The 24,770-nt window shown below is 35.1% G+C and overlaps 5 protein-coding genes across 15 annotated transcripts; 3 read left to right on the forward strand and 2 right to left on the reverse strand.

The window, feature by feature from the left end:
* Nucleotides 1-469: 469 nt before the first annotated feature.
* LOC109853144 (transcription initiation factor TFIID subunit 3) lies at nucleotides 470-10,023 on the reverse strand. Its single transcript, XM_020424968.1, has 10 exons — nucleotides 9,800-10,023; nucleotides 8,843-9,014; nucleotides 8,380-8,622; nucleotides 7,080-8,284; nucleotides 6,373-6,987; nucleotides 5,946-6,143; nucleotides 5,759-5,865; nucleotides 5,348-5,666; nucleotides 2,033-2,133; nucleotides 470-1,820 (listed from the first exon to the last, which is right to left on the reverse strand). The coding sequence occupies exons 2-10, from the start codon at nucleotides 9,006-9,008 to the stop codon at nucleotides 1,685-1,687; spliced, it is 3,090 nt and encodes a 1,029-aa protein (XP_020280557.1). The 5' UTR covers nucleotides 9,009-9,014; nucleotides 9,800-10,023; the 3' UTR covers nucleotides 470-1,684.
* Nucleotides 10,024-10,931: 908 nt separating this feature from the next.
* On the forward strand, nucleotides 10,932-16,103 carry LOC109853149 (transformer-2 protein homolog beta). 3 transcript variants are annotated; one of them, XM_020424974.1, is made up of 5 exons: nucleotides 10,932-11,083; nucleotides 12,115-12,612; nucleotides 12,955-13,169; nucleotides 13,311-13,405; nucleotides 15,181-16,103. In XM_020424974.1, exons 1-5 carry the CDS (start codon nucleotides 11,069-11,071, stop codon nucleotides 15,204-15,206), a joined length of 849 nt encoding a protein of 282 aa, XP_020280563.1. In that variant the 5' UTR covers nucleotides 10,932-11,068; the 3' UTR covers nucleotides 15,207-16,103. The 3 variants fall into 3 exon arrangements, with proteins under 3 accessions (XP_020280563.1, XP_020280565.1, XP_020280562.1); XM_020424976.1 differs by lacking the exon at nucleotides 15,181-16,103 and adding an exon at nucleotides 14,384-15,014; XM_020424973.1 differs by lacking the exon at nucleotides 15,181-16,103 and having other exon boundaries at nucleotides 13,311-15,014.
* A 299-nt stretch (nucleotides 16,104-16,402) lies between these two features.
* LOC109853126 lies at nucleotides 16,403-17,612 on the forward strand. Its single transcript, XM_020424935.1, has 3 exons — nucleotides 16,403-16,938; nucleotides 17,069-17,357; nucleotides 17,510-17,612. The coding sequence occupies exons 1-3, from the start codon at nucleotides 16,633-16,635 to the stop codon at nucleotides 17,590-17,592; spliced, it is 678 nt and encodes a 225-aa protein (XP_020280524.1). The 5' UTR covers nucleotides 16,403-16,632; the 3' UTR covers nucleotides 17,593-17,612.
* Nucleotides 17,613-17,826: 214 nt separating this feature from the next.
* LOC109853125 (mitochondrial 2-oxodicarboxylate carrier) lies at nucleotides 17,827-21,276 on the reverse strand. 6 transcript variants are annotated; one of them, XM_020424929.1, is made up of 9 exons: nucleotides 21,187-21,276; nucleotides 20,489-21,127; nucleotides 19,694-19,804; nucleotides 19,034-19,289; nucleotides 18,858-18,964; nucleotides 18,687-18,749; nucleotides 18,300-18,599; nucleotides 18,064-18,209; nucleotides 17,827-17,969 (listed from the first exon to the last, which is right to left on the reverse strand). In XM_020424929.1, the coding sequence occupies exons 4-9, from the start codon at nucleotides 19,200-19,202 to the stop codon at nucleotides 17,849-17,851; spliced, it is 906 nt and encodes a 301-aa protein (XP_020280518.1). In that variant the 5' UTR covers nucleotides 19,203-19,289; nucleotides 19,694-19,804; nucleotides 20,489-21,127; nucleotides 21,187-21,276; the 3' UTR covers nucleotides 17,827-17,848. The 6 variants fall into 6 exon arrangements, with proteins under 6 accessions (XP_020280518.1, XP_020280521.1, XP_020280520.1 ...); XM_020424932.1 differs by lacking the exon at nucleotides 21,187-21,276 and having other exon boundaries at nucleotides 19,707-19,804; nucleotides 20,489-20,861; XM_020424931.1 differs by lacking the exon at nucleotides 21,187-21,276 and having other exon boundaries at nucleotides 19,625-19,804; nucleotides 20,489-20,861.
* A 212-nt stretch (nucleotides 21,277-21,488) lies between these two features.
* Nucleotides 21,489-24,709, forward strand: LOC109853124 (ectonucleoside triphosphate diphosphohydrolase 5). 4 transcript variants are annotated; one of them, XM_020424928.1, is made up of 4 exons: nucleotides 21,489-21,574; nucleotides 22,611-23,762; nucleotides 23,919-24,095; nucleotides 24,194-24,709. In XM_020424928.1, exons 2-4 carry the CDS (start codon nucleotides 22,707-22,709, stop codon nucleotides 24,269-24,271), a joined length of 1,311 nt encoding a protein of 436 aa, XP_020280517.1. In that variant the 5' UTR covers nucleotides 21,489-21,574; nucleotides 22,611-22,706; the 3' UTR covers nucleotides 24,272-24,709. The 4 variants fall into 4 exon arrangements, with proteins under 4 accessions (XP_020280517.1, XP_020280513.1, XP_020280514.1 ...); XM_020424924.1 differs by lacking the exon at nucleotides 21,489-21,574 and adding an exon at nucleotides 21,604-21,686; XM_020424925.1 differs by lacking the exon at nucleotides 21,489-21,574 and adding an exon at nucleotides 21,762-22,063.
* Nucleotides 24,710-24,770: the final 61 nt, after the last annotated feature.

Consider the following 24,770-nt stretch of genomic DNA (forward strand, 5'->3'; position numbering starts at 1 on the left):
GTGTATATATATATGTATATATATATATATATAACATATACGCATACACACGTTTACTTAATTTACATACATGTATATATATACATATACATACATATTTCATGATACTATTTTCATATCACTTTCTCTCTGAAAAGCTATCTGTTCTGACGTATGTTTATACATATAAGATTGTGTAAAAGAAAAATATGTCGAAACTCTTATATGCATTATCAAATATTATGCATAACAAATTTTACAATCCGTTATTATTACAAGGTGTTATAAATTACAAGCGCCAGTTCAAAGTTACAAATTATTACAACTCCTATGTTATAATTTATTATAATAGTTTCTAGATTTATTTAAATGTTTACATGATGCCCATTGAGACTCAAGCGGTGTCCTTCAATTATTCTTTTATATTAGAATTAGGCAGAATTTTATACAGATTGTAACACTTCGATTAGCGCGTATGCTCTATATATAATTTTTTTTTTTTTTACAGACATGTTTTACTTTATTGCTGTTATTGGCTTAGTGAATAGTTGTTTGTTAACGAAGGCATCGTCGGCTTCACAGTTCATAAATACTTATATACACATTTCAGAAGTAAAAGATCTCTCATATTTTATACGTACAACACAAATGTTACAATATCATTATTTATAAATGATTAGACGGATTAATAAAATGACTCATAGTATAGGACATGCAATAAAATCGCTATCAAAATATCTTATATTAATACCTCATCATTGATATTTTATCTGCAATCTCACGATCACACAATCATATGGTTAATATTACAGTCAAAGCGTAGAAATCCAGACACTCTCACACTATTTGAGAATGAATGTATATATTTACTAGTAAAAGTAGTGCAAATAAAAGCACATGTACACTTACTAGATTTTCTATGCTTCGGTTGTAACATATATGTAACAAAGAAATGAAATATACAAATTATATACATCACCATAATGTAACAACGATTGTGTTATATTATTTTACATAATTCATGATAACGTCTTTGAAACAAGACGTAACTTTGCATTTTTCGAAGTGTCTCCCATATTAAATCTGCCAATGTGTGAAGAAGTGTGGTTTAAATCTAGCTATGAAAATATATTAGCAATTTGTTACATTGAATAATAAACCATGTTGATGACATAAACGCATGTAAGTGCGTATACAAAGTAGGAAACTAAAAAAGAAAGAAGAATCCCAGAAAATAAGTAAGAATATTTTATATCTTATACGATATCTGTTGGTGTGTCTTTCATATACATATATATACATGTATAAATGTATATATATTTAAACATTTAAAAAACCACTATGTTTTGATAACTAAAACACCAACAAATATCGCATTGTGAGATATCGTTACGAATACAGTTAGTGTCAAGTGAAGTCATTTACAGTAGTTCACACAGTTTACAAAATATGATTCTCCTCTTTAAATTGCACCAAACAATGTAACAATCTTCTATTTTTTTTTCACAGTTTTTTCCTTTACTACATTCTTTACAATTTTTCCCTTCGCCGCTATCGGTTTTGTTTTTATCGGTGGTTGTGTTTTACCATCGCTCTTGGGCACTTTTTTTGTTTTCACACCGATTTTATTATCCTTCGATTTGACTTTGGTAATAGGTGGCACTGTAACACCGGGTCTCACGCAGTTGGACCCGGTTGGCTTATACTAGGCTGTCGCTTTCACTTTCTTCTTTCGCTTCTTCTTCTTCTTGTCGTGAAGCTGTTCCTGTTTCTTCGCTATGCAAAAGCGACAGTACCAGTCCTCGTCGGCAGCTGGAGGAACTTGCATGCCGACGCATACCCTAAAAGTATCGACAATTATTGTCTTACATGTTACAATCTTTTCTTTTACGTAGTTTTCAAATTGTACGGTTTAAATTGTAAAATTCAAACACGTTTTTTTATTCGATAATTAGACACAGGTCAAATTTTATATCTTTTTTCTCAAAACAAATTTTAAGTATATAGAAAATGAAAATCAATAAATTCATATAAAATTTTACGTGTCACTTACCAGTGATACCACGCATCACAATCATCACAGCCGACCATCGGCGAGCCATCATCCTGGTGGCCGCATGCGGGACATATCCAAACTTGACGGCCTCCTTGATCCTGTAACACTCATCTCAAAATAAACAGAACAGAACTTGGCGAGCTTTTGTAACCCAACCCATCTCTGACAAATTTTTCAAGTTTCGGAAAATTGAATACTCAGCAAAACATCGGATGAATATATCAGAAACGTCTATTGAGATGATAAAACACGTATCAAAGATCCTTGGTAATGCATCTTGTCATGCTGTCCATAAATACATCTCTCTTTTCCGTTAAAAAAGAAACATTTTTATAATAAGCGAGATATCAAGGTACTATTCGTTTTTTTAAATTGCTGCAAAAATTTTTTTGAGTCTTAAACAATTTGTGAAGCTTATGCATTCTCTTCTGAAATATCTATTTTAATGAAATGATTGATGAACATAGCGTATGACTCGGAGAGATGAAAAACTTGTCTCTTCTTTTTTTTTCTTTTACATACAAATTATTCTTATTACTTGAGTGTAATCAGTGAGCACGTTATTTTTTTTCGTATTCATATTTATATATGCGCATCATTACTAGCATATTATATGACATATAAAACTAGCATATTATATGACATATAAAACCTAATTTCCATGACCTGGGGCGTACAGATAAAATGCTTTGCAACGTTCTTTAAAAGAGGTGTAAAGCAGTAGTAAGTACTCACCACAGTAGTGGTTGGTGTTGTAGGCAACATGCTCCTGCCATTTTCTTTGTCTTCTTTAGCAGCGTCCTTTTTAGGAACTGGGTCTGCTTTCACCTCTGTACCGTTAAAACCGTCAGTTATATTCCTAACGGATCTCTCATGCTAAATTGTTTTTTTTTTTTTGCAACGTGCAATCTCTCATGCAGAGCAGTTTGAATTTTTTGCTTAATATTTTGTTTACATTATATTATCTTCTCAGATAATATTCTTTTTACTTTCTAGTAGAGTATATTGTTAACAAAGTGTACGCAAAAGTTATAAAATGTGTCTGATCAGAAAAAGAATACGAAAAATCTGGTTGCTCTGTCATTTATGTCTTAAGCAAATTTTCACTTCAGTAAAATTAAAAACAAAGAAATGCATACAAACATAGTATTATATATTTTTATTAGTTACATTAGTAACTAATAAAAAACGCATGCTCTAACACTACTAGTTAACATTCAAGCAAATTCAGAAGTAGCATATAAAAAGTCCTACTTGTATCTTGTAATTAATTTCTGCACATGAAGAATATACAAGAAACACTCATTTATGCACTAATGTGATTGCTAAATAGAGAAGAAAAATTAATAGAAAGCGCACGAGCATATTATTATTATTATTATTATTGTTATGTTAACTATATAAAAGAAAATATTTTATTTGACACATGTACAAAAAGAAATAAAGCATGAGAAGCTGTACATTATTAAAATTGATACACTGTTCAGACTTTGAAGTTTGTGTATCATAAACTAAAAAAAAAAAATCAAAACAAATGACATAAAGATAATACTAATAAAAGTTTTTAATAAATGATTACACAAATTATTTTTAACGTTAAGAATAAAATAATAACGATATAATATCCTGCTATTTTACTCAAAGTGATATCATAATTATATAAACGATATCACAAATACAGTAAATATTTATGAAAATACCTCTACAAAATTTTGCAATATTGCATTTATGTAAGTAAATATATCTATTTGTTAAAAATTGTCAAAGCATCATTTCCAAAAATATACTACGTGTTACTTCTTTACATTTGTAATAATAAGAAGAGACAAGTGTAATATATATCGTATGTATAGAACACATACATTTTTCATTTACGCAAAATGAGAAAGTGATGATAGTAGATGTTTTCTTAAAATGCATATACACACGTGACGGAATATTAATGTTTTCAATTAATATTGTTTAATGAAGAAACACGATCATATTTGCACGAGTGCAGCAATCAGTTCTACAAATTGCATACGTAAACATAGCTGTTCAGAAAAGAGATTTGTATATTTCAAAAATAAAAATACCAAATTTATATAATTAATTGTTTTACTTAATTAATTTACTTATTTATTATAAATATGTGTTTGTTTTTTCTCTGTTCTAGAGAATATTATATTTTCTTAAGTCACGCCTTCTCTGCTTCACTAAGATAACAAACAAACAAAAATATACACACATCGGAATTTAATTGTTAAAAATATTTTAACTCAAATCATCAAAAATATATTGAATGTCTTTTCTGAAAAGCTCTTTGTACAGAATACATTTTGCAGGGTGAATTGGTAAAAATGGAATAGTAAAACAAGCGTTTAAGACTCAATTTTTATGTAAATTACATTTCAATTACTGAAAAAAATTCCATTGACAGTGTTCTTATCGATACTATTTTATTGATAGTGTTTTGACCAGAATATAAAAATGCACTCAACGTGATCAAAAAATTCAATATATCGACAATATAGTGTCAATAAAAACATCGTAAAGACGAAATTTTTGTCGGTAATTTCAATGTAATTCGATAAAAGAAATATTTAAGATTCAATGTGAATCTCTAGAAATGGAAAAATAATCATTAAATTTGAAGAAAATAAGTGTGTGACAAATGCAACTTAAAAAATATATATACAAGTCTAAATATAGCTAAAAGAGAGAATGTGTACTACTTTTTTTGTATAGTTCGGGGACAACATAATAATATACCAAAAGCGTGACTTAAAGAAAAACAAAGGAGACATGATATACCGTCACCACACGTCTTAAAAATGCATAGAATAAATAGCGTAAAATGAATGGGAAATTGGAGATTTTGGGTAGGCTCAGACTTGAAACAACATCGATGGGTTGGGTTCATCATTAAATATAAAATCATTATGTAAAATAAAAATAATTATAATAATTAAGAATTTTTTCCCAAATTGATTTTGTTTACAATAAATTTAATGTTATTTTTGATATAATAAACTGTTAAAAATCAAGTATATTTCTAATACTTTTATGTATGTTTACTTGTTTCTTTAAAATTTTAAAGCAACTGAACAACAGTAATTTATATTTTACATCAAAAATATTTTTAAAAACCAAGAATTTATATTAATTTTCAACTTTTATATATTACTATTTTCTGTTCAAAGATCCGTTCGATCAAAAGATTAATTAATTTTTTTATGTAATACATTATTATAGTAATTGCTATACTTGAGATCCTAGAATTTTGACTCAAATTTAGATAATCCCCGTAAATATTATAACAAATGTACTTACAAAATAATATGGTGGTTGTGGCGGCGCTATAGGGTTCGGGAGTTTAGGAGGAGGGTCAAAATGAGGCACTGGCTCACTTTGAGGTAGACTTTGGAAGTTAGATTTTTTTGATCGAGGAACTGATGCAGCACTAGTAAGATTGGTAGAGAAAGAGTCTGTAGGAAGAGCAAGGCTTCCGTCTAATATCCCCTCCTCTGTTTTCTTACTTGCTGACTTTTGTTTTGGTGGTCGTGTTACCAGTGCCGATATTTTCGCCAATTCTGGACTAGGTTCTCGTTTGATTTCTTCTTCGGGCTTTTTCACGAGCGGTTTGATGGTTCTAGAGAAAACGAAACATTGATCGACGCGGATTTTAACGACTAAACTTTAAAACAACTGAAGTATATAAATATTATATATTTATATACTTACATCTTCTTCGCAAAAGAAGGAGCATTGTCTGGTGTTGCTGGTCTAGGAGAAGCTGTACCCAGCTTTAACGTAAGTTTCGGAACAGCTTCCGGATTCTTATCTTCCTTCTGTGAAGACATACATATGTTATACATGTATTATACATGTTGCAATAGTATTGAAAGTAAAGAAAGACTATGAAGAATACCATATTTTTCTTAGTTTGGTCCTTCTCCTTTTTCTTTTCTTTCTTCTCCTTCTTCTCTTTAAGCTTTTCCAATTTCTCACGTTTATCAGCCTTTTCTTTCTTCTCTTTCACCTTTTCGCCTTTATCTTTATGTTTCTCTTTCTTGTCCTTTTTCTTCTTTACCTTGTCCTTTTTCTCTTTTTTGTGTTCTTTAGATTTCTAAAAATTTTGAAAACGATGTTATGTGAAAAAAAAAGGAAAAATACACACAAAACTACTTGAACATTATTTACTTCTGATTAGAAGTAATAGAGATATGTACTTATACGAGGTAATTAATGAATGCAAATGAATACGTTATCATGCATAGGAAAGATATATTCTTCGAGAGATTTCTCCAAGAATGTATCTTACAATAAAGCATAATCTTAACGATATGGCGTCCTACCGAGTTTACCATATCATTCTTCTCTGCTTTTTCAGTTTTAGGGTTTTTCGACGATGGTGTTTGCGTGGCGAGTACTGTTGGTGGAACAAGCGTGATTGGTGCGACAGGTGCAGACACTATAGGCGGTGCAACGCCTACAGGTGGTACCCTCTCGGGCAGTTTCATGAAAGGCGATTCTTTGTTCGGTTTAAACATCTTCGTGAATTTATTATCCACCTTCTCTTTGTCTGCTTTCTCATTCTCGTTTGGAATCGACGAAGACGGTAACTCAACCGGTGGTGGAATCAATGGCTTCTCCCGCTCCATCGGCTTAATCTTGGCCAACGCAAAATCTTCGGGTTTTATAGGCGGATTGAGAAAACGCGGCGGTAGCGGTAAGTTTGGCATCGCGGGATGAGGACCTGGCCCGCCACGACCCAGTTGTAACGGGAATCTCGGATGCGGAAACATTGGTGGAGGTATTAAACTGGGTGCCGTAGGAAACGGAGGGAAAAAGGGAAATCGAATTGTAGGTGGAAGAGTAGGCTCTCTGTGTAACGGTGGCTCTGGTGCTTGAGGTGTTTTTGGTCGTTCTAATATATCCACTTCTGCCGCATCGTTCAAGAGTGTCTTTGTCTGAAAAAAAAAAAAAAAACCAACAATCGCAGAAACTCTTGTGTGTACTTAAGTATACAAATAATGACGTGTACGTATGACGTGTATCCTACCTTCTTTGGACTGACGCATTGTTTCGGACTCTTCAGTTTAGATTCTTTCTTTTTGCTCTTCTCTTTTTTCTTTCGCTTTTGTTCCGGAACCGTAGGTACACTCAACTCGGGAGTCTTTGGCGTGCTGGGTGTACCCGGTGGCGAAATGTCAGCGTCGTCAAACATGTAAACATCCGACGGCGGACTTTGCATGTCCGTTTGATCGCTATCCGGTTGAATGTGCACATCCGGTGTATGAGGTGTTTTCTTCTCCTCGCGACCTCCCTTCGCTTCGGCGTCATTACGATGCGCGTGCTTTTCCGCATTGTTGTCATCAATAACTAATTCCGGTGAATGGTCACGCGAATGATCCAAAGTATCTTTATGCTTAGTTTCCAGCGTCTCCTTGTCTTTGTCTTTTTCTTCGCGCGGTTTTGAGATCTTTTTGAATATGTTCAGCTTCTGTTTGTCCGGTTCCGATGGCAATTTGTCGATGTTGTCTTCTTTCTTCTCGGCGACGGGAAGATCGTTCGTAAGATCTATCACCTTCTCGGTTTTGACTTTTGGTTGCGCAGCCTTCGATGACTTTGGACTACCGGCAGTTGATTTTGGTGACGCTATTTTCGGCGTGGACGGTCTACTACCCGTCGTAACGTCTTGTAATGTGGCGGGCTGCGTCTTGCCACCGCCCGGCTTCAACGGTTTCAACTTGGCTAACTCTTTCATACCGACCAGTTTTTTAATTTTGCTGTCGTCGATTTTGTCCGGCTTGAATAACTCCTTAGCGCTTCCTTTCTTCTTTTTGTTTTCTTTATCGAGTTTACGATCCTCCGGACCTTTTTTGACAACTTTTTTCGGTTTCTTGTCACACTTCAATTCAGGCGGCACCATCGGATAAGAGCTCGGTTGCGGTGATTCCGATCTTGACACTTGATGCGGCGTTCTCGCTTCAGGTAGCTTTCCTTCTCGAGCCGGGGATAAAAAACCGGAAGTGGTCATCATGACGCTGCTTATTTCGCGCAATGGTCTGCCCTCTTCCAAGACTTTTGCCCGTTTCACGATAGGACTCTCAAAAGATACGGGATCCCCGGGACGTTTGAAAACTACCTGTGGCGACAGTCTGTGAGGCGAAGTGTTACTCGAATTACCTGATGATGTCCCACTACTAGATGTCAGATCTGCCATACCATTTGTTAGACTTTCATTTTTTTCTGGCACATATTCCTCTGTAACCATTACATATTACGAATAAGATAAAAAGTTTAATATTATTGACACACTTGTGTATTATCAAGTGGTACAAAAAATCTAAGTTTATCACCTTCGGTATCTGGATACATAGCTGGTAAATGTTCGTGTACGTGTACTGGTCTGGTGACAACCTCACGACTACCCGGTTTTAAAAAATTCAAATGATTCTCACGCTTAACTGGAAATTGTGGCACCTGTATGACGCACGGAACGGAATCTACATTTTTTATATATTCTGCTAACTCTTGTATATCAATATTCATGTGTTGAAATGCTAATCCTAAGTCGTCAAGATTTGCTTCCGTCCTTCCCACTGCAAAACATGTCATAAATGTTTGTAAAAGTTATTTATCACTAGTTACAGTAAAAAAAAAAAATGTTTTAACAGTCATATAAAATCTCACGTGTATGTGTCATATACACATCTGAGTTTTTATTCTGAAAATTTTTTGAGACAAACAAGACACTCTGATTAAAAAAAAAAAAAAATACATAAAAGTTTCGTCAATTAAAATATCATAGAAACTACTCACAAACTTCAGCATATGCATGTGTGAGTCTTGAAACACGTAACAGATATTCTTGCATAAGATCTACCATGAACTCCAATGGTGTTGAATTTATGGAATGCCATCCTATGGTCTGACAAATCTGAGCAACAACTAGCTTTAGAATACCCCTGCTATATTCAGCTGACATTTTTATCTATAAAATTATAAAAATATTTCTCTTTGTATGTTTATATTATTTATAACTTTTGTGACATATATTTGTTTCTTTGCCTGGTAGAATCTAACAGACTCTTTTTTTAAAATATAAGAAACTCAAAAACAGTTTTTTTGTTGTAAATTTAAAGATTTTTTATAAATATCTCTGATTTATCCCCAAAACAATGTGATTAACTAATAATTATTTTAAATAATAACTCTTTTTTTATTAGAAAATTACAATTTTTTGACATTTCACAAATCCTGTTAGGCGTACAACTTACATTTACTTCGCATCAGGTATGCAATAAGTAAGTAAAAAATCTTTTGTACATGTACTTGTTGCTAATATAGGAGTTAAAAATAGACATAATTATACAAATATTAAATAATTTTTTAATTCAATAGTGCATAACTGTGTGTGTGTGTGTGTGTGTGTATGTGTATATAGTATATTTACACACAACATGTAGTACATTACAGACACAATATATATAACTTATAAAAAAATATGTCAATCATGTCAAAAATTACATTGTTACTTGGTCTCAAATTATTTCTATATATACCTTGTATGTATACAATGATTAAAATTAGGCCAAATAAATATATGTAGACTAAGAAATACAAAATCTCTATTTCCCTTCTTGGGTAACACACCGAAATCTGTATTAAATGCGCCAATCGATTAGTGATCAACAATGCTGATTTCGGATATCTTTCTAATTCGTGAGGAGTCATGGAGATTAGAATTAAATCACAACAGGTAGCGTTTGTGCTCACCTGGATACGGTGTGTGTTTGACAGCGAAAAATTATCTTACAAATTCCGATAGTCTATCACATCGTTAACACAAGGCCGTTGTAGTTGCGTCTAACACTTATCTATCGCATGAGGCATTTTATTCTTTACGCAACGCGCAACGAAGCTTAGCAACACGCCACACGTAGACGTACCACACAACCGCTATCAGCCGCCATTCTCGTTCTCCTACCTACTCTCTTCTCTCGACGGTCGAGCGTCGAGCGCGATGAATTTTCCCCTACCACAGACCGCCATTAAAGGCCATTGCACGTGAAAGACTTTCGGTCGGTAATCGTGCGATCGCGAGCAAATCAACTAATCACAAATCAGCGTTAGATTACATTTACGAGAATGCTCTGCGTGATTGGTTGATTGCTTGCTACGATGACTTCCGATTTACGAATAAAAGGGTGCGTTCAGACAACTCAACAGTTGTACAACGGTTGAGAGATACTCACTTCTGATTGGATCATACTTTTGGAATTGCAGCAGATCTTGAAGAATAGTCTTATCATAAGTGATGATCTCTCAACCGTTGAGTTGTCTGAACGTACCCAAAGTTAGGTCTTAATGATCGGCCGCCAGTGACTTCGGAGAAAAGGATTAAGGTATGTATGTACCTTTAGAACAGAGAAGACAAGACAGTCTTTCTGTCCTTCTCACTCTCATAGCAATTAACTGCACTTTGACGTACCGCCGGTGGTACCAAAGAGCCTCTCAAAGATTCATTCCAAAAATCCTACTTTTGATATTTTATTTCAAATACAAATTGTTTAACACGCGTCAGAGAGAGAGTAGATCCAGAGTCAAAGTTTCTTCCATCACTTGATTAACAAGACCAGTGATTTTTTTATTGAACATGATTTACTCATTGGAATTGACCAATCGGATCTATCGATCGGCCAAACGTGACCAGTCACGTGTTGACGTTTGATCGACGATGGTGGCAATTTTTTAAATTCACCAATGAGAACGACACGCAGCGAAGGATCGTCAACGACTGCCAATAGCAGGTCTCGAAACATCGCGACGCGAATGTTGCCTGTCCTTTGTGTCGTTTCCATGACAACGTTACCGGATATTGATGTCGTTCATTTGTGTACGACCGACGTTTCCTGTTTGAGACACGCCATATCGCTTGTTATTTGCTTAACTCTCCGCACAGAGAACGCTGACTTTGGATTGGGACTCTTCTGTATTTTGGTCAATATTAATCGGCGATCGAATTCGGATAATTGAATACAAACGATGAGCGACATCGAGGTGAGTAAAATTGATTTTGAATTGGGCAAAATCTCGTCGCGAACAACGTGAATCGCTTTCTCGATTGTTATCGCTCTAAAGCTATAACGCTTTTCGGTACGGCCATTACGAGAATCATGCGATACGCAATATTCGTTACCGCGTGTGTGTTAAATTAAATGTCGCGTGTTACTTCCCGGAATGTGTATCTTTGCAGCAACACAAAATTTAACTTCGACGCGCTGTTCTTCACAGCGATACGCAGCGATTTTTTAGAATTTCCGTGTAATTACCGTTGTCTTGATCATTTTTATGGGAGATGAAAAATGATACATATATGATAATACTGCTTGCAAGATTCACGAGAGTTAAGCAGACGACTGTTTTGAAGTCGTATTGTGTTTATTGGTTTGTTCTTTATTTATTTAAATTGTTTAAAAAAAAAAAAAATAGTTTGTATGGAAGAAGCTGATCATTGGGCTAGGATTTTTTATGCGAACAATATGACGAAAATTTAAAGTCGGTTTTATTAGAGATTCAATTTACAAAAGAAAATTATTTATTAATCTGATAATTATTCTTATAATTATTTGTAGTATACTGCAAGATTTTATTTCAATATAGAAGAGAATATAAACTCTGGTGAGATTATTCAAATGTTACGTACAAAATGTGAATCTAAAAAAATTTTGAACAAGATGGAGTGTGAAGGAGATAGTATTAATCTATACTAAAAAAAGTCACATTATTTTCCAAACTCTGCAATGGTTATTGAGTAATTAGATAATGCAAATTATCACTGAGTGAGTAGGAAGCAATAGTCTAGATCAGAGCCTTCCAACTGATTACGTGACCGCATAGAAATCTCATGGCGCAAACCGCACGCCGTGCGCGAGTTGGAAGGCTCTGGTCTAGACTGTAGGCATGTATAATTTTCACACTTTTGACTTGGTCAAAATTTTTCATACAATTTTTATAAATGTGTTGCATTGATGAGAACAACTTTTTTTTGTACATGTATGTGTATCATTTATGTTTGTTTCAATTTACAGAGAAGTGGGAGTCGCAGTGCTAGTCCTAGAGGGCCACGTACTACAGATGGCGGCTTAAGAGATTCGCGATCTCATTCGAGATCGCGTAAATCACGTGATCGCAAAGAAACTCATAGAGAAGTCAAGTACTCTAGATCAAGAAGTCGTTCCGTATCACGAGGTCGCAAGGCGTATCACAGCAGTAAATATGCCAGTGTTGCCCATCGAGGTAGCAGTCGTAGCAGAAGCCGTTCTCCTTATCGCGGTGGTCGTCATTCCCGCAGCCGATCTCGTTCTTACTCACGTTTTCGATATTCTCGCGAGCGACGCGTATATCGATCTCACTCGTGTAGTCCAATGTCATCCAGACGACGACACATTGGTAACCGCGACAATCCTGGGCCCTCACGTTGCCTAGGTGTTTTTGGTTTGTCAATTTTTACCACCGAACAGCAAATACATCAGATATTCTCAAAATATGGTCCTGTGGAACGAATAGTGGTTGTCATAGATGCCAAGGTATTTGTACAAGCCACGTTTAAACAGTAAATAATCTCTTGTTGCCTGTATCAGACTAGGATTTGAGATTGAATCGAAATTTGATCGGTCAGAAGAAAACTTGAGATTGAATTTCTTTTCCCAATTAGTTAAACCTAATCTCAATTCTAATCTGATACACTAGCTTTTACTCCCCAAAACAAATATGGGGAACATGAAAGTAATGCCAGAGATTTAGAAGTTCATACTTAAGACTCATATGATACGTCAAAGGCCTCTGGCTACACAATTTATAAATGCAAAATAAATTACTATTAATATATTGGAATTAATTTATATTAATAATATTTTGCGTAATTACAGACTGGAAGATCTCGGGGATTCTGCTTTGTATATTTTGAATCAACCGAAGATGCTAAAGTGGCCAAGGAGCAATGCACCGGTAGAGAAGTCGACGGACGGAGAATAAGAGTAGATTTTTCGATAACACAACGTGCTCACACTCCCACTCCCGGGATATACATGGGCAAACCTACACATCTTCATGACAGAAACTGGGACGGTCCCAGACGTAGAGAGTAAGTTCGGCAATATAATAGCAGGATTTTTACACAGCGAGATTTGGTTGCATGGTTGTTGTTAAAAAAAGACTTGAACTTAAGTTAGTTAGCACCGTGCAAGAGTATTTGTCTATTTTTTTTTTTTTTTTTTATTTTTAGGATTGGCTACAGAGGTAGCTACCGTCGATCGCCAAGCCCATACTACCGTCGACGTGCTCGGTATGATCGCTCTAGATCGCGCTCCTATTCGCCACGTAAGTACAGTTCCGATTACAAAGTTGTAACGTAATATAAGCAGTCTACCATTGACATGTTATTCCTGTATATAAAAAAAAAAAAGAAAAATGTATCTTGGAAATGATATATTTTTACAGAACCGCTTAGAAAATAGAAAAACTCGCGCTCTTAAAAATTACAATTCGGACAATGAAAGACCAACAGAACACGTTTATTTACGTTAGCTTTGTTCCTTTGGTCTTCCATTTCCAAAAATTACTTAAGTTGTTTTGTTTCCGAAAACTTAACACTTTTGTACACTTATTACACAATACACAATTTACGTGATATATCTTGCGTTTTCTAAAACATTTTCTGTATCTTTTGTTTTATTTCTTGTGTGAATCTTTTTATATTAACAAAACTTTTGTAAATTTCGAACATTTTATAAAATAATTTTTTTTACAAAATTCAAAACGAGCTGTGATTATTTTTTTCGGCCTATTTTGACATTTGTATTATAGTATACACTGATTCACAAATGATTTCTCGAACAAATCGTAAAGAGTTTCTCTGAACAATTTTTAAAAAACTATGAAATTTGATGTACTAACTTCAATAAGATGCAAATAAAATAATTCGTAATTGTATATAACAAATCGGATACCGATTATGTGGAATTACATGTATTATGAATCCCCATGAGAATCGATTTCGATACAGGTAGAGTGCACTTATGTAACATAATTACCAAATAACTCGCGTTGCTGATATTCAATTTTTCCGGATTCATATTTTCGTAGACCGCTTATATTTCAAGTTGGAAAAAAAAAAAAAAAAAAAAAAAACGCGATGTTAATTGGTCTACGAAGTAAGTATTTAAGTTAGTAAAGAAGAAATGTGGCAGATGGGAACATCAAAGAAATTCATCTGATAAATCGTACGGTAGTAACTAAGCAGCAATCCGTAAAATGCGTAAAACAATTATGGTTTTTTTGTTGCTTAATGAATTTCAGGTCGGTATTAAGTGACGAGTGATCTGGAAGCCAGATGTTGATGATTTTGGGAGACCAATGAGTTTGACCCGAGAATAGTTCAGCACGGGGTCAAAATGCATACTAAAATATTCTGTCGTTACTATTCTTACCTTACATAATTTTCCGAATTATACGCAGTTTGATTATTTTTAAGTGTTGTAGTTTGTACAATTATATTTAAAAAAACACACAACGTATTCATCGAGACGTTTAGCAGGAAACAAAGATGCGAAATTTTAGTAAAGTAGTGCATATTATGTGCACAAAGTCAGTAAGGTTAGAATAGACACAGAACCTTATTTTCATAAGTTCATATCGTTTTCTCCTAATAGTGTTTTTGTTTTTTTTTTTTTTGTTTTTTTTTTTTTTTTTTTTTTTTTTTTTACCGCATACTTAAATGTTCGCTATAGCCTGCGTTCAGACTTTCTCGCCACACGTATTCTCTTAATCGTTTATGAAGATAAGGTTTTATGTTGTAATAAAACTGTGCACAATTTATATTTATAATGTAAAAGCTGGAATATGATTGATTATTCGTATTCTCGCTCGATTTATCAGGTTACAGTTGTATTCCAGTCATTGATGAAAAGTCTGAAAACAAAACAAAAAATGTGCTATACTTGCAAAAAGATCAATTACGAAAGAATATCAATAAAGGAAATATAATCAGAAGAATTCAAAATTTAAAAATTAAAAAGTTGCGAAACACGAAACGTAATAAATAAATTTAATATCGAGTCGAAGTAAGTTCTCTAACCTGTTTGTTTGTTTATAAGGTTTTGAATCAAGAGGTATTGGATGATAGAGGGAAGTTTGAAGTTTTACTCTGAAAAAATGAGTTTTGAAAAGTTGAAGACAAGATATCCGAAGATCACGTTTATCTTGCTCGCATTATCAAGAAATCCGAAGGTTTTCTCGGTTGCTTGTGACAAAGAATATGATCTGCAATTCGTTTCCGGCTGAGAAGTCTCAAGCCTAGAAGAGAACTTCAAGCGCTCAATAACGCAAGCCCGAAGACAGAATCGAGTTCGATCGTCCGACCCTCGACCGAGACGAGAATCGTTTGGTTGGGGGTGAAAAACGACGGAACGTGTTTACGAAAATATTGAAGAAGGATTGAAATATATTTCGTAAAATAGGGACGAGCGTAAGGTGCTCCCAGACCTTTTTATCGATCATATTCTTTATCAAATTGGTTTGGTTGCCATACGCCACCGTTTCGCTTTAGAAAGATATCATATGCATATATAAACATATATATATATACATATATGAGAATAAATAAAGTTAACGTACCTTCTCTTAACACGATCCTCTCCCTCCACCATCCCAACACCTCTGTTTGCTCCAAGAAATTCCGTTTTTTTTCTTTTTTTTTTTCTTTTTTTTTTATTATAAATTTTACTTGTCTGTATAGAGTGTATACGATCAATCGAGTTTTGCGATAATGTTTCGTTAACGAATTGTTTATATTTATCCTATCCTTTTTTTCCTCACATTGCGAAGCTTTTTAGTGCGTCACGGAAGTTCTTCACGATTACAGGAAGAGTAAATCTAATATTATACTTTACGCAATATTACTGTTTTTATAAGTACGTGAATCGATTTTTCTGTATAATTATAATTATATGTAGAAAGTTCGTTTGTGCAACGAACTGTCTAAAATCTAATGCCAATAAAGTCAGCTTCCAATAAGAAATCTGTTTGTCGCTTTTCTACTCATCTAACACTTTTTAGGGTTTTTTTTTGAAAATTTGATGGTGATATGAGCGAAAGAAAAAGGTAATAACTTAATCAAAATTTTTCAACGTTATTATTGCTTATTATTTCAACTTTATTTTGCAAAATAAGAAAAATTTGTAATTTTTAAAAGAAAAAGATCGATCACAATCGACTTTTTTCTAATTCTTTACTAGTTTTCAAACTTGTATTTGCGCAGGCATGCGCGCATGTAAAGTAGAGTAATAAACGCACAGTTGTGTGTGTATTGGTAAAAAAAAAAACAGCGCTGTGAATAAGAACCGATTTACCAATCTCCGATAAACTCGAACGGCCGATTATTCTATTGGAATTGGCCGGTCGCATTAGTCCTTCGGAAATTGACCAATCACGGTCGGCATTGAAAAATTCGAACAATGTCAGTAGGTTATTTAGTTCTTCTTATCCATCAGCTGATTCTTCGAGGTCTGTGTGGCATCTAAATAGATCGCTAAACCTTGCGAACTCGCATGGCCAAAAAGTGCAGACAGAATGAACATTGGAAAGGTAAAAATCGAAGATTACGACAGTCCTCGTCGTCGTATGCGAATTACGAGGATCTGTCGTCAGATGAGGATGTAGGCAAGGACTTCGGCGTTCTCGTGAACGCACCGATTTCAAAGGGCGGACATTTCGTCTTCAAATCAGAGAAGCTCTGGTCCGTCGATACCTCGCAGTATTCGGAATTCTTTACTTTAAATCTGAGAACATTGTCGGCCGCGATCGACTGTATTCCGTTCAACGAGTGTATCGACGTGGACGACAAGTATTTTACAGTGAGTATGCGAGATATCGCGCGTGCTCGAGATTATTTACTTCGCAATTCTGCGAGTATACATTTATATATATATGTATTTCTGTGATCAAATCAGATGATCTGACAACTCAATTGTATCACTTTTGTAGAGCGATCAGTTAACAAGTATCCACAATGACGCCGAGAAAGGAAAGATAGCTTACAGCGCGATTTTGAACGACCTGAACGCGTCGAGTGCCGTATGTCCGAAACCTGAGACGAGCAAAAACACGGAAGACGATCAATCGAAGACTTCGAAATTGACAACAAACACGAAACTACAGTCCGACAGCAGTACTGATAATTTGGAGGAAGATATAGACTTTTTGTTGTCCCTAAAAGAACCCGTCCAGAGAACCTTGAGAACGACGCAGCCTGTTTCTATGACTCAGGCTAATGGTAAGATTGTTTTTAAATCTTATGTATATATGTATATATATATATATATTGTGTATATATATACACAATAAATATTTTATTTCAGGATATTTTATATTCTTAATCCTGACATTATTAAGTGTGTATATATTCTTGTCAATAATTTATTGCAGATTACAGTAAAATAAAGCCAAAAGATGCATCAACCAAGCCACTAGACCTGGAGAAGTGGCTAGATTCTGTCTTGGAAGATTGACATTTTTTTCTGTGATGAACGCAGACAACCAATTGTTGAGGTTGTTAGAAGAAAACATTTATACGGAGTATATTGAGACTGTTGAAAGAGGTTTGTTCGATGTGTACAAAATATATATAAACAATTATTTTTATATATAATTATAAAATTATAGAATTTCCTGTTTCACATGTTATATGTTATACGAAATTCTCATCTTCGAGGTAACTTATTAACTATCTCACAGCTTTTTTTTTCAAAAATGCAAGTACAAAAGTTAGTCTTTCAATGTTGTCATAAGAAATGCGTGCATGTAGTCGTACACTACTAGCATAATGGCACCACCTGGACCCAATCTCAACACTTTTGGCACCAATCCCTTGTACAAAGCCTTGAATCTGAAAATCATAAATTTATATCACGTCACTAATTTCGAGATCTAGAGAGAGAGAGAGAGAGTTGTATCGAAAAATCATATATAAATATAAATACCCTTCTTGTTTGTAAACAATATACATGGTGTTGAGAGTTCCTCTGTACTGTGAACCCTCTCGAGATCCCTGAATACGGCTTTTGGCAACATCGAATGGTATGTTCAAACAGGAAGCGACGGTGCCCGATACGAATCCTATGGCAACCTGCGAATATTGTTTTCAGAGATAATACGCAGTTGCATACGCAGTTCATCGTGTTTTTCAACAGGTGTCTGAGACAAAGTAAAAAATTACCTTGGTTAAAAATTCCAACCAAGGTTCTTTTGCAGGCGGCACGTATCCCTTGACGGAATGATAAAAACCGAAATAAAACGAATTGAACACCGCGTTTCTCATTATAGTGGCAGAGAGCCCTTTGTTAAGACCATTTGAGCCGAAACCGTGCTTCGAAATGATTTCTTTTGTTACCGCGAGCGTGGACGGGCTCTCATTGACGTGTTTTCGATTGGATTGTAGATTCACTTTAACCATTTCGAATGGATTGACTAATATTGCCTCTGTGACACCGGCGAAGAAGCCAGCGCACGAGAATGTCTGCAACAATTTGAAGTTTGTGTATTATCTCTCAAAACTAAAAGAGATTGTTACGTGTGCAACACATTAACAATTGAAATAAATTACCACTGGTGTAGGTGCACTAGCGCCGAACAAAAAGAACTGTTTATACTGTTCGAACGTAAAAAACTAAAAACAGAACATATTTTATGAAAACTAAAAACTGAAACATATTTTATATAAAAATAAGAAACTATTTTTTTCACAATTAAACATCAAGCAAAATGCGTAACTCACTTTAACAGCACGTTTAGGAGTCTCGACAACTATCGGAGGTAGAATTCCTTTCCAAAACGCCGTCAGTCCTTCAGTTCTGTACATTTTGGTCATACAATCACGAATACCTATAAGAATAGTCGAGTAAATAACATGATTTGAAACACACAACCATCGCCGCATCGTAGAAACTATACCTGTGTAATACAACGGATCTGATGTCGCAGTTTTTACTTGGAGCTGGAAACGCGTTTTAACGAGGTCCATCGGATGCATTATACAGACCTCAATAAAACCCGCTGATCCTCCAGAACCGATCTGGATCACAGCTTCTTTCAAAAGACTGTCTCTGGTACGTTGCGCCATTTTTGCGTTTTTTTTTTTTTTTTTAACAAAGGGCTTGTTTAAAACGGTATACAGAATGTTGGAAAGAACAATCACACAATTACATCACTGCAATGTAAACGTACGGTTTATATATTACTTGAGTCATTTTACAATTTAACTAAAAATAAACAGGGTTTCAGTTTGCCCTTGACTTTGAAATTGTTGAGCTGGCTAAGGACCAATTCCACCAACTCTAATTAAGTGATTGATAAGTTCGAATAATCGATCGAATGATCAATTGCAACGCGGACTAATTGGAGATGTTGGTGAAAGTGATTCGCATAGAGTTGTTAACGAAAAGTAACAATCAAGAATATTTCTAGTAGTTGGTTTTTCTTTTTTTTTTTTTTGTAAAAATGTACTATTATAAATGCTAATTGCATATATTTTTACCAATCCACCTTGACAGATAAGCGTATTATCTTCTACAATAAGGCATTTATAGGCAATAAACTTTGGAATAGACATACGTGTATACTACACTTTTTTTGCTACAAAAATAGACAACTTGTCCGTTTCCACGACTAGAATCCTACTGGTGAAGCCTTGTGACAGCATGGTCCGCACGACGTGAAAGAGATCTGGAAAACACTATGACCTAAAAATATGTTTGATGACTTGGGATCTGGTATCGACTTATTTTTAGCGCACAAAAGAATTCTAACCCTCTCGATACGATTACGTATATAATCAATTTACGTGAACTTTTTTTGTGTAAATTTTACTTTCCCATTCGCACACACATTATTGAGATTTCTCAAAACAATACACACACACACACACACATATATGTACATATAATGCTTTATTAATATTTTAAAAATATAATAATTATTTATTATCTTCTGTTTAAAATAACTTGTACATTACTAGTAAATTAAATTTTAAATCGATACACCAAAATGTGTGTAATATGTAAAATAATTGTTATATATTTTGAAAATATTAATTTTCTTTACAAAATATGTATTAAATAGGTACGTCAAATGTGGGATATATATTCGCTTATAGTTAAAATTTAGATATACGTGGTACCATATCGTTTATTTTATCGTCACGCGCGCTACTTCTTAGCAACAACGTTATATCTGCGTGTCACATATCATGCAAATAAAACATTTACATTTCAAACATTTACTTTGCAAAGATTAGGATTACAATAACGCGTTTTTTTTCTTCATAAACAGGGTACAATAACGTTCTTTTGGAATAGAATTGCGCAATTTTATCGGTTTTATTTGTTACATTTGAAAATCCGTACTTACGGTGAGCAAACTCGGATATCGACAAGCCCGGCAACGTAAATAAATGTTTTATAATCCTTAAAGTTAATTAATGACGATCGCTCATGTCGTTGCAATGGCTACAAGTCGTGCTCTTTCGGAGTAAAATCACTAACTCGAAACGAACGAGCTGCCGCTCGTTACACTCTCGGCTCGTGTTATCTTATTTATTTATGCGTTGCGCGTGTAATTGCGCACGATAGAAGATTTTTTAATTTCTCCGATAGATAGAACAGTGCGACGTTGTACTGAGGAGCGAGATATAGTGGGTATCTCGAATAAAATAAAATAGAACAAAATAAAATAAAATAAAACAAAACAAAACAATTGTCTAGCCAAGTTGCGCGTGAAATCGCGTTTTTCCGACTGCGATCTTCTCCGTGTGAATTACACGGAGGAGTGTTCGAAGTCGCCTATAGCGCCTTTCATCTTCGCTAATCTGTACACGCTGGTTCTTTTATCACGTGACAACGCGTGCACGTGTCTATCTTCTCTCTCTCTCTCTCTGAGACTCATCTTGTAACAGCATTATCTAATAATTTTCAGTCTTATCTGTTTTGCTTTGTTATATATTAAGAAACTTTTTCGTCGATTCTGCATTTTCTCAATCGACGTGCGCACCTGCAAACAATAAATGTTATCGCATAAAGTGTGTCTCAATTACGCGTCGACTAGCTTACAATTCCGGGAATTGGCTCTAATTGAAAGATAAGAAAAAACCGGACTCATCATCCACTTGTCGTTTCGCTCTTTTGTGCAAACGTGTCTTCTCTCTCTCTCTCTATCTAATTCACCTTTGCACCCCGAGTGCCAATGACGGAGCATATCTACGCAGACAAAAAAAAAACGACGAGTGTTTTAAATAAAACCTTGACGAACGTTATCGATGTTTCGTAATAAATGCAAAGCCATCCAGATACGTAACGTGCACTAACACAAACGTGATACGGACGACGAACGGTGTTGTACTTGTGCGTGATGAGTCGCGCCGCGATCTGACGCTTAGGCAGCGCAATGGATTCAGCATAATATCTCTCTTTCGTGCGCAGTCTCTCCGCTACTACTCGCGTATGTATTATATTATTCTGCATTATCCGCGGTCTCTGTTATTATATTTTTCATAAAAAAACGTCGCGCGTCCGTCCGTATTGAGTGCAACATGAGTGTGAGACAACGAAAGGTACGTATGTTAAAAACAAATTTGTCGAATCGCATCTTACGTGTCGAGAGATACTCAAATTGAGATGATGTTTTGATTGCGGCGGATTTTATTGCGTTAATTGCATGGTCAATGCCGCGCGCGCGCGCGCGCGCATCTTTTCTCGATGATCGAGCGAGATCATTCGAATTTCGAACGAATTGTTTGCTGCGTCACGTGATCTGCAGCTCTTGTTGGTCCACACATGCGACGGCACACACCGCCGCTATGCAAATGCGATGTCTCGCCGCTCTTTCTCTCGTTATCTCCCGCGCCGTATGAGAATAATCTCGCTGTTTACATGACTAACCTGTACCCCTGGCAGATCGTACGGGTCACCGTAGATGCAATATACACTCGTGAGTGTGCGTGTGCGTGTACGTTACGGATGAATTTGCGCGCAGTTCTTGTTACAGACTCGGTCTCGTCGCGACTCACCGTTCCCCGATGAGGTTAAAAGTCTAAAATATGTGCCACTTCAGGCCTTTGTGTCGCTTTAATATTCAATGATAAAGAGAATATATATATATATATATATATTTTTTTTTTTTTTCACATAAAAGATCGTTCAAACTACTCGGCAAAAATATATTTGACAAAATCGTCCAAATTTTATCGCAATAACTCCCGTTATATACTTGCGCGTGATTTATATACACGTGTTATAAATCATCCTCAAAACCAGTTCTCTTTCGTTTACTTTCTTGGAATTATCTCTTTTTTTGTTTTCTCCGCATATATTTTCTTCTGTGTAATATATGTAAATTTTACAAACTGCTGTTTTTAATGTATAAATAATTTGTGTAATTTTTTAATATAATGCGAATAAATTTTTGTGAACTTTATTTACATATTTTTTTTTTATCTTTGTGGAATATAAATTATTGATCATTTGTTAATTTTCAGCTGCGAACAACTGAAAATGAAGAGGAGATTGATAATGAATTGGCATCTCGCCAAAAGAAAACCGCCAGCCAGCCGGGAAGAAAATACTTCACCGTAATGATGGTGCTCGGTGTGTTATTCCTAGGTTACATTGCCATTGCGAATGACTTGAAACCAATAAGAATAGGTAGCAAAGCCATTGACACTCTAGCGTTCTCTTTTAATTTGCAAAAACCATTTTATGTTGTTGTAATCGATGCTGGATCTACCGGCAGTCGTGTACTAGCCTTCAGCTTTCACGAGTCTATTCTCAATGGCAATTTAATACTTGACGACGAGTTGTTCAGCGAGATCAAACCTGGACTGAGCTCGTTCGCGGACACACCGAGAGACGCTGCAAATTCTCTGACCACACTTCTGAACAAAGCTAAGACGGTGATCCCGCAGTCCGAATGGCCTCGCACTTTACTGACTATGAAAGCTACCGCGGGATTGAGATTACTGCCCGAGCACAAAGCCAACAACATATTAGAAGAATGCAGAAAGTTATTTCAAACATCCGGATTTCAGGTGGCGAAAAATTCTATCTCCATAATGGAAGGCACGGACGAGGGAATTTTTTCTTGGTTCACGGTCAATTTCTTACTGGATCGTTTCAATTCTCTCAGTTCTCAGACCACCGTGGCTGCGTTAGATCTAGGCGGAGGATCGACGCAGGTCACATTCCAGCCAGATAGCGTTCAAGCGAAGAAATTGGAGAAACATGTTTACTCGATCAACGTGTTCAATCACAATATGAGTCTGTACACGCACAGCTACTTAGGAATGGGCCTGATGGCTGCAAGAAAAGCAATTTTGACTTACAATGTGAATACGGAAAATACGGATTCCAAACTTCCCATAGAGATACACTCGGAGTGTATCAATCCGATCGTGTCCACCGAGTGGTCGTACGGTGGACGCAATTACATTGTGAAAGGTCCGATCAACGGCACGTACAAATTGGTGAAGACCCAAAACTTCGCCGGAGGTGACGAAAACAAGCCAGTTGTACGTTTTTCGGAATGTCTCAAAATCATCGAAAAATATGTTAGCACTCTCACCGAAAAACCGATAGGTCTGAAGGATCATGAAATATACGCATTTTCATATTACTTTGAACGTGCGACGGAGGTAACGCATCAACTCTAAAACGAAACATTAATATTATACGTAGAATAATAGCAAAAATATATTTTTTTGTTATATATACATATATTAACTTCTATTTTCTATACAAGAGATAATTTTTTTAATATGATAATTTAATACAATGTGTTTTTTTTTCAGGTAGCATTAATAGATCCATTTTTGGGTGGAGTTGTGCAACTGAGCGCATTTTTAAAACAAGCCACGGAAACTTGTGACTATCCAAATACGGATCAGCCTTTCATGTGCTTAGATCTGACATTTATTTATATTTTACTAAAGGATGGATTTGGCTTGGAGCCGAACACTAAATTATATGTGAGCAGAAAACCATTGTTTTATCTTGATTGTACGCAATATGAAAACAGGAAAAAATTAAAAAAAAAATAATAATAATAATATGCTTATGTTTACAGCTTTATAAAAAAATCAATGGCCACGAATTGAGTTGGGCATTGGGAGCCGCGTTTAACGTCCTTCAGAATGGACTTTGACACATTATGTGTTTTATCTTCCTGTTGTTATTAGATGAGTTTTTATTTCATATTTATGCACATTGAAAAGACAAAAAAGCGGAAAACCAGAAATGAGGAATACGCAGAAATATAGTCAATAAGATGTGTAAACAAAAGTTTTGTATATAAGAGTTGTGAAACATTTCGTGTTCGATGTTTGCAACACACACAATTGCGTATCATTGTACGCGCAAGCAAGCGCGTATTTTAGCATGGATCATCATATGACATGAAAGAAAGAAAGAAAAGCAGTATTTAAAATATATTTTTAATATGTACTATATATTGTTATATCTGAAATATATCTCGTTATTTACAAAACAGATTTATGTCGCCGCATGTTTGTGATAATTTGTAAAAAAACTTTCTTAAATCTCTTATTTGATCAAATAAAGATAACATGTACTTTTTATGTAACACTCTCTGTAGAATTTTTTATTTATTTCTCTCTTATAGTGTCTCACTCTTTGACTTTCTG

The sequence above is a fragment of the Pseudomyrmex gracilis genome, unplaced genomic scaffold, assembly GCF_002006095.1.
Source record: "Pseudomyrmex gracilis isolate BER0280 unplaced genomic scaffold, ASM200609v1 scaffold_44, whole genome shotgun sequence".
NCBI classification, from domain to species: domain Eukaryota; kingdom Metazoa; phylum Arthropoda; class Insecta; order Hymenoptera; family Formicidae; genus Pseudomyrmex; species Pseudomyrmex gracilis.